Source organism: Thamnophis elegans, chromosome 9, assembly GCF_009769535.1.
Source record: "Thamnophis elegans isolate rThaEle1 chromosome 9, rThaEle1.pri, whole genome shotgun sequence".
Lineage (NCBI taxonomy): Eukaryota > Metazoa > Chordata > Lepidosauria > Squamata > Colubridae > Thamnophis > Thamnophis elegans.
This window is the reverse complement of record NC_045549.1, coordinates 6,714,525-6,723,569: the sequence shown is the minus strand read 5'-3', so window position 1 is coordinate 6,723,569 and position 9,045 is coordinate 6,714,525. Positions and strand designations below refer to the sequence as shown.

At 40.2% G+C, this 9,045-nt stretch overlaps 1 protein-coding gene across 1 annotated transcript; it reads right to left on the bottom strand.

The window, feature by feature from the left end:
* Positions 1-6,579: 6,579 nt before the first annotated feature.
* On the bottom strand, positions 6,580-8,294 carry LOC116513412 (ferritin heavy chain A-like). Its single transcript, XM_032224478.1, has 4 exons — positions 8,193-8,294; positions 7,308-7,454; positions 7,053-7,178; positions 6,580-6,735 (listed from the first exon to the last, which is right to left on the bottom strand). Exons 1-4 carry the CDS (start codon positions 8,292-8,294, stop codon positions 6,580-6,582), a joined length of 531 nt encoding a protein of 176 aa, XP_032080369.1.
* Positions 8,295-9,045: the final 751 nt, after the last annotated feature.

Sequence of the window (9,045 nt, the reverse complement as noted above, 5' to 3'; positions counted from 1 at the left end):
AAGGCACCTGAGGGCAGAACAAGAAGCGATGGGTGGAAAGTGATCAAGGAGAGAAGCAACTTAGAATTAAGGAGAAATTTCCTGACAGTTAGAACAATTAACCAGTAGAACAGAAGTTGCCTCCAGAAGTTGTGAAGGCTCCAACACTGGAAGTTTTTAAGAAGATGTTGGATAACCATTTCTCTAAAGTGGTATAGAGTTTCCTGCCTAAGTAGGGGGTTGGACTAGAAGATCTCCAAGGTCCCTTCCAACTCTGTTATTCTATTCTATTCTATTCTATTCTATTCTATTCTATTCTATTCTATTCTATTCTATTCTATTCTATTCTATTCTATTCTATTCTAATCATTTGTCTGAAGTGGTGTAGGGTTTCCTGCCTAAGCAGGGGGTTGGACTAGAAGAATACATGAATACATGAAATGGATACGAATAAATGGGGACAGTAGGGCAGGGACGGAAGGCACGCTGGTGCGCTTATGCACTCCCCCTTTACGGACCTCTCAGGAATGGGGTGAGGTCCACAGTAGACAGTTTAAGGTTGAAGCTGTTTGAGGGTTTGAGGATGTAACAACGGAGTCAGGTAGAGCATTCCAGGTGTTGACCGCTCTGTTGCTGAAGTTGTATTTTCTGCAATCTAGTTTGGAGCGGTTTACCTTGAGTTTGTATCGATTGTTTGCCCGTGTGTTATTGCGGTTGAAGCTGAAGAAGTCATTGACAGGTAGTGTTGCAGCAGATTGAGGTTTGTAATCTACTTACCAAAGACCAGGACTCGATACCACGAAGGTGAGAGAAACAGGTTTATTTGATGCATCGAGTTCAGCGTGTTCACACACCAAAATCTGAACTGCCTGGGCTCTGCCCAGGATGCTACTTTTATGCCGTGTTCCACACTGTGCATTCTCAAGGCGTTTCCATACACGAGACAAGCATGACATTTCAAAAAGGGGAAGTTCATTTGGAATGTTACAGCAAAGTACATAGGAGAAATACAAAAAAGAGAAGTTCCTATAATGTCTTAAGCTGTCAGGAGTTTTTACCTCTGTTCTATCTCTCACCCACGCCTGGCTTCCTGTGCCCCTCCTTTACAGGGTCTTGCCACACTGTTCAGCCCTATTTTTAATACTTATGAGGAAGTTGGAGAGAAAGTCCACTCCAGCTAAAAGTCAACTTTGGAACTCCAGGGCACTAGAATGAAAAGCCAAGCTAATATGAATTTATAAGGTCCATTCTATTAAGACCACCTAACCTGGCCAGTCACTGGTGGGTTTACCTATGCACCCCCTCCTGCATCAGTAGGATGTTGTAGCATACAATTTTGTGTACTACACTTAGGTCACACCATAGGCGGCATAGTTCTAAGTTGTCTAAGCCCAAAATTTCAAGTCTGGTGGCATAAGGTATCCCTGTTGCAAGCAGTGGAACGGAGGATATTAAATATAGTGAAATTATGTCTCCAAAATAGGTCTTATCTTCCAATCGCTATGCAAGGAGAAGTAATTTCCAGAATTACTTCCAACTCTTGTTCTGGAATCTGTCCAACTCTTGTTCTGGGAAAAAATAAACAGCACTATATGAGATAGTAGTACTTGACTCTTGCTTAACAAGGATCGCGAGCTTAGGTGAAACAGACTTTGAAGAAGATAAATAAGATTCATGCCAGCAGCTCTTGCCCGAAATTATCACCTTTATGAACCTGTCAGGGGCTTAGATACGTAGAAAGATAAATGCCACCTCTCTTGAAGTATTGCAACCCCATGGGAATAAGAAGATGCTCTTTATTAATAATCATCGAGACCAGCAGAGGTTTTCTAAATGTGAGGCTGGAATTTTAATGAGCCTGTGGTGAATGTCATCATCTAAATAATTCATCTGCGTTATGACACACATTAAAAAAAAAACCCAGAATTTAAAATGAGCACGTATTATATCATGTGTCATCCAGAATTTAATCACACCGAACTGGACATTGAATTGCTGGAAACATGGCTGGATATATCTGGGGTCTCTTTATGAATGCAAATTTCAATGCCCTGTGAAACAACAGTCAGAAATGTGATATTTAATTCAACATCTCCACAAAGCTTGTTTCAGACAAATGGTTATCCAACATCTTAAAAACTTCCAGTGTTGGAGCATTCACAACTTCTGGAGGCAAGTTGTTCCACTGATGAATTGTTCTCCCTGTCAGGAAATGTCTCCTTAGTTCTAGGTTGCTTCTCTCCTTGATTAGTTTCCATCCATTGCTTCTTGTCCTGCCCTCAGGGGCTTTGGAGAATAGCTTGACTCCCTCTTCTTTGGGGCAGCCCCTGAGGTATTGGAACACTGCTATCATGTCTCCCTTGGTCCTTCTTTTCCTTAAACTAGACATACCCAGTTCCTGCAACCGTTCTTCATATGTTTTAGTCTCCAGTCCCCTAATCCTCTTTGTTGCTCTTCTCTGCACTCTTTCCAGAGTCTCCACATCTTTTTTACATCATGGCAACCAAAACTGGATGCCGTTTTCCAAGTGTGGCCTTACCAAGGCATTATAAAGTGGCATTAACACTTCACGTGATCTTGATTCTGTCCCTCTGTTTATGCAGCCTAGAACTGTGTTGGCTTTTTTGACAGCTGCTGCACACGGCTGGCTCATATTTAAGTGATTGCCCACTAGGACTCCAAGATCCCTCTCACAGTTGCTACCATTGAGCGAGGTACCACCTATACTGTACCTGTGCATTTCATTTTTCTCGCCTAAATATAGAACCTTACTTTTTTCACCATTGAATTTCATTTCAATAGGTAGTGCGCAATGTTCAAATCTGTCGAGATCCTTCTGTATCTTAATAGTTTCAGCTATTGATCGCTTGGGGAGATTTATTTGAAAAATTGTATTCTGTACCTGTTGGGCTTCAACGCTAAGAGAAATCTCTAAGCGCTACAGATAAAGATTCTTCTTGTAGCTGACATTAAATATATATGGAAAGTATGTAGTTCAGGAATGTTAGTTTAAGGAATGCAGTAATCTTAATGGTGATCTCTTAAAGAGTTTTTATCATTATGAGTGGTATAAAATGAAAAAAAAATACTATTCTGTTTAGTGCAGAAAGATGTAATTTAAGTCACAGAGATAACTTTACAAGATTAGTTGCCTTCAGAAATTTCTTTTGTTCACTGTTTTATCTAGTACAACTGAGAAAGCATAGATTGGCTTAATGATGTGCAAACTTTTTTGATTAATGGAATATGCCACAATAGGCAGGGTTAGCATCACATGTGAAGCCACAAACTGCTGAGTTAGAAAAATAGTTTCCTAATACTATGAACCAATGGAAGCAATGACTTATGGGAAATTTTGAGTTTGACTTACAAGTAGAAGTGAGAAATTATGGCCCCTTTATGACTTGTGGACTTCAACTCCCAGAATTCCTGAGCCAGGCTGGCTCAGGAATTCTGGGAGTTGAAGTCCACAAGTCATAAAGGGGCCATAATTCTCCACCCTGATCTAAAGCAAAAGCTGGAGAAATACTTTCATATGGCGCCTTGCTTTGATCAGGAGCTAGAAAATACAATTTTTCATCAAGTCCTATCTATTGGGCTTGGAATTGAAATTTAACATCAGGGGAACACATAGTTCAGGAGTGTTAATTTTAAGAATGCCTTAATCTTAGTTTGTCCCAGGAATGGTCTTCCTTTCACATATTGTGCCAAGCCAGAAACCTCATCAATGTGTTCAGGACTAGATAATTACTTGAAGACTAGAACTGCCAAACAAATCATTTGGCTGAAGAATAAGAAACACACAGAAGAACAGAGTCAAACTTATGGTCGACCTGCCTGGAAACACAAAAATATTGGACAAAAATTTGGGAATGGGTGCAAGAAATTACAGAAGAACAGATAAAATACAAACCCGAAATCTTTCTACTGGGAATAATCAAAGGGAAATATACAAAGAAAATTAAGTACATATTAACACATCTGCTAACTACAGCTACAGTAGCATTTGCCCAATGCTGGAAACAAAATAATACCCCCTCGGACAAATTAGTGACAAAAAAACTTTGGATTGTGCAGAGATGGACAAATTAACACTGAAATTAAAAGATAAAGAACAGTCGAAATATTATGAAATTTGGAACAATTGGTACAAATGGCTGCAAAACAAGAATAAAATTAATTAAGCCAAAAAGCTATATATAAATATATATAGAACTGTGTATAAAGGTGTGTAAATATAGAAGCGAAATATTATATACATGTACAGGTATGTTGACATAACAATGTTGATGTAATGACTGTAAGGTGTTGAAGGGAAAAAGTAATTAAAAAATCTGCTAAAAAAAAAGAACAGAGTCGGAAGGGACCTTAGAGGTCTTCTAGTCCAACCCCTACTTAGGCAGGAAACCCTATACCACTTCAGACAAATGGTTGTCCAATCTCTTCTTTAAAACTACCAGTGTTGGAGCACCCACAGCTTCTGGAGGCAAATTGTTCCATTGTTTAATTGTCAGAAAATTTATCTTTTAATTCTAAGTTTGTTCTCTCCTTGATTAGTTTCCACGTTAATGAACATAAACTGAGATAGAGTGGCTGTAGAAGTAATGTAAGGAAATGGATAGAAATCATGGCTTATTTTATTTAGTGTATGGCATCCACAGATGTCAGGCAATCACTGATGCACACATTCAATTTAAATAAAGCATCAGCAAAGCAGCATTTCTGTTGACAGCTGAAATAGAGTAATTGGCAAAGGTGAACTTCACATTTGTTTAAAGAACAGAACTGGATGTCTATGGGAGATTCTGAGTCATCCAGGTCACGATGGACTCAAAAGGTGCTTTTTCAAGAAGCAACTGAGACTTTGCTTTCCTTCGAATATGTTTTCACGTATCACTCAAGAAGCTGAACTGAACAAGCTTCTTGGATGAGAAGTGAAACATGTTCAAGGAAAAACAAAGTCTCAGTTGCTTCCTGCAAAAGGGAGAAAAGAACATGACTCTACAAAACCCGAGGATGACCATTCCTACAATTAAATAGGTTAACCCTACATTCCCCATTTACCAAATTTCCCTTTAGTTAAAGGAGGGTTTGAAGCTACTATGGCTGTAGTTAAGAATCCCTGTTTAAGACCTGGCCTACTTTTCTCCGTTAGTCCCCAGAATTCAGCCCCCCTTTAGCAAAACCCCTAACAGTGGGTTTTGGCTACTTAACCTCCCTGTGGTATAGGAAGTTAAAACCCACCCCTCTCCTAGAAAAATGAAATTATCCTGGGAAATATTGAAAAGGCAGAATATTATATTTCCCTGGATAAGAAATGGAGAAATGTTTTTAGGCAGGAAGCAGACTCCCTTTTAATAGCCCCCACCTTTGTCAATGGGCCATTAAAAAGAATGGGCCAGTCTATTCTACATAACAAAGATCTCCCCCTTCAGCTCCAGGGTGATGGGATGAAGGCATGATAGCATTAGCCCTTTACGCACCTCACTACAGGTCACCTGGGAAGAAGTGATGCTCAACCAAACTTGGGACTCCAAACAACAGCCTACAGAATTGCCCCTATGGGAGTCTGACAACCAATCAGAATACAAGATCAAGATCAGGCATAAAACCAGGGACTTTTAGCATCTTGCTTTTTCTTTCTTCACCCAACATCTAGAAGCATGTGACCCCTCCCCCTTTTCTGTTCAGGAGCTCAAGCCATGTGGTCCTGTCCACCATTAAACCATCTTTCCAAGCAGCCTCCATGTTTCCAGTGTCTTTTTCCCCACTTGGAACTAAACTCGGAAGGACATTTCTCCCAACACTACAATAAAATCGGTAAATGGGGAATGTAGGGGTTAACCTATTTTCCCTTTAGAGTAAAGCAGACATAAAGTGAGATTTGGACATTTAAGTGTGAAACCTACTGGGTCAGGCTGGACAGCCTCTTAGAGACCCTTTACTTCTATATTAAAGCCACATAGGCAGAGTTTCAACTTGCAAAAGAACAGGAATCCAGTGCCTAACCACAAGATGTCCCTATGTCAAAATCTAGGATAAAAGCCCAAGGTTCAATTAAAGTTTATTAATGACACGTACTCCATAAACAAGAGAAGTAAGACCCAATCTCCTTATAAGGCTTTCTCCACAAGGTAACCACTAAGAAATGTGCTAAGTATTTCCGTGTTGCAATGCTTTTGAGAATGTATAAGAACGCGTGCTTCGATAATGAAGGTTGTTCAGAACTTGCAATGCTAAGCCATGGGCTAGTTTTCTGAACCTGGCTGCCAAACAAACTTTTCCTGTATCCTGAGAAGTCTAAAGCCTGTCATTTTCTGCAACAAGAGGGTTGAAGCTAATACGGCTGTGTTTAAGAATCTTGGTTTAAGAACTGGCCTACTTTTCCTCTTTAGTCCCCAGAGTTCAGCCCCGTTAGCAAAATCTACAACAGTTTTAATTAACCAGATTGTGGCTAAGCATCTAGAAACCAGCATATGCAAGTTTTAAGTTTTCTGTATTGATGGAAGCACACACACACCCTTCACACATTGCCAAACATATTTTTATTTTATTTTTGCCTGCCAAGAGAAACAGTACAAATCAAAACGGGACAGAAGTTTAGCTGCTCTCGCTTAAGGTGAGCTTGTCAAAGAGGTATTCCCCCATGCCACTCTGGGGCAGCCCCAGGCGTTTCAAGTTGGTACAATGGTCTCCCAGGAGTTTGATGGCCTTCACTTGCTCCTCCAGAAATTCATTCTCCAGAAAGTCAGAGAGCTGAGGGGGGCAAAAAAAGAGAGAGAAAGTTTGCTAGGTTTAGGAGAACAAACTATGACTTAGCTTCCATTTTTACTTCTAAGAAAAACAAGCCACACATGGACCTTCCTTCGTAGCAAGCCTCTACAGTGAGTAAAGAAATAGTTAAGCTATTTGGGACTAAAAAGTCATGAAGACACAGGATTTCAAGAACAGTAGCATTTTAGGTGCATATCAAATCATGCCTAAACCAAGTTAGTTTTTCTTTTTTAACAAAATTGGGCATGTTTTGGGATTTGCCCATCTTCCTATCTTTACTATTGGCTCTGTTTACTTACATGGGGGTCAACTTTCTCAGTTGCCAGCTTGTGTAGATCCAGCAAAGCCTGGTTGACCTCCTTCTCCAGCTTCAGGGCTTGTTCCAGGGTCTCTAAACTGTTGCCCCATTCGTCTTTCTCTGGCTTCTGTGTATTAAAAACAAAACAGGCTTCGTGATTAGGTACAATCCGTGGCTAACGCCTTGCTATCAGGTCTCATGCTACTAGCCCTCTCTTCCCCCTTTCACGAAATCCCCAAATGCTTTGTTTCCTCACCTTGATATCTTGCAACACAATACGTCCTCCTCGCTTGTTTTGGTACTTCAGAAACTTTTCTGCATGTTCTTTCTCCTCCTGAGATTGCTCCTTCAAGAACTTGGCCAGGTGGCTTAAAGCTACATCGTCACGTTCAAAGTGATGGGCCTAGGAAACCAGAAGGAATACATTAGCAGATAATTTTTAGAAGTTATCTAAATGTACCAAAGTTTCTAGATACTCTTTATCTAAAGAGCAGAGCCAGTTTCTACCTAAAACTAGCTCTACAAATTAAGGTTTTATAAATTGCCTGTGAGGTGTGTGTGTGTGTATATACACACAACCCACTGAAGTAAACTCCCAATAGCTTCCCAAGGCAAGTTGTAAATTGTTGATATTACACCGTTAAGTAAAATTGACAGAATGGCAGACTTACTACATAAAAGAGACCCAAGACCTTTTTCATACTTTTAAGAGTCTCTTTCCTGTTAAACTACCGTTACTCACAGGTTGTTAATTCCATGGCAATATTCTCAAACCATAATTTAACAGTAGACCCAATTACTGTTCACTCTAAATTTAGGAGTTGCTTCCAGAGTTTTAGGTTTATTGTAGTTTTAATGTTCTTTGAAGGCACTATTTCTCTCTAAACAGCTTGTGAAAGTGCCTCAGTAAAGTATCTTATTTCTTACATGTTAAAGACTTGCTACTCCAGACTTGGTTACAAAGACCCAGAGCTAAATATGCATTGGAGTTCATTATTTCTCCAGCATTAAGAAATAACAAGAGGTACATTGCCCACAACTAAGCCTTTTTACACTTTAAAGAGCTAAAGTGTAAAGTTTGCCCAAGTCAATAAATAAGAAGCAAACATTTCCAACTGAAAGTAAATTCAGAGTAACTTACCATGGACAAGTAGACATAGCTAGCATGGAGTTCGATGTTCACCAGGTGGTTCACAGCAGCCTCGCATTCAGCATGGTAGTTCTGGCGGATCTGAGAAGTCATCTTGAAGTGGTGAGGAAGAGCAGGTTGTTCCTGAAGTTCAGAAGGTCAACGGGTCTGGAAGAGACCATCAACTTGGGCCTTATATCCAAAATGTAAGGGTGGGTAACCAATTAGCAATAGGAGTAAGCCAATAGGAAGCCTCTCCAGGACCCACTGACCAATCTGGTGCATGGATGGGTTGATGAGGACCAATAGAAATTTGGCAGAGTCCTGGGGTCCAGGTGCAGCTGCTGAATTGGATAGCATCATAGGAGTGATGCTATCCAATAGAAAACCATTTGTTCTTCAACTGATGATTGGCTTGGAGGGAGGGAGGATGACTCAGCAAAATAGAGGGTGCGGTTTTTGAAGAATTAGAATAATTGTTGCTGGGGAGTGAGCCCTTGATAAAAAAATTGACCTTTGTCTAAGAAAGTTTAAACACTTTACTTAGTGCTACAGCTGTTTCCTTTTCATCATAACTTCCACAAATTCAGGAATTGAAGGAAGAAAGCCCATGCTGGTGGGATAGAATCCCTTATGCCACCAGGCTCAAAGTTTTGGGCTTGGAGAACCTTGAACTACACTCCCTACAGCCTGGCCTAAGCCAAGTATTACTATCTCATATGTTTATGTTTGTTTGTGTGTTTATGTTTATTTCATTTGTATGCCGCCCTTTTCCCCCGAGGGGGACTCAGGGCGGCTCACAACTCAAAACAAGGGAAGGGGGGGATACAAACAATTTGACAACAACACAAAACAATACATAATT

What these genes read in the sequence shown, in the direction of transcription:
- LOC116513412 (XM_032224478.1), bottom strand. Translation starts at nt 8,294, where the DNA reads ATGACTTCTCAGATCCGCCAGAACTACCATGCTGAATGCGAGGCTGCT. An exon ending in TTGTGTTGCAAGATATCAAG is followed by an intron (nt 7,179 to 7,307) that starts GTGAGGAAACAA and finishes TTTAATACACAG; the next exon opens with AAGCCAGAGAAAGACGAATG. An exon ending in CTGAGAAAGTTGACCCCCAT is followed by an intron (nt 6,736 to 7,052) that starts GTAAGTAAACAG and finishes TGCCCCCCTCAG; the next exon opens with CTCTCTGACTTTCTGGAGAA.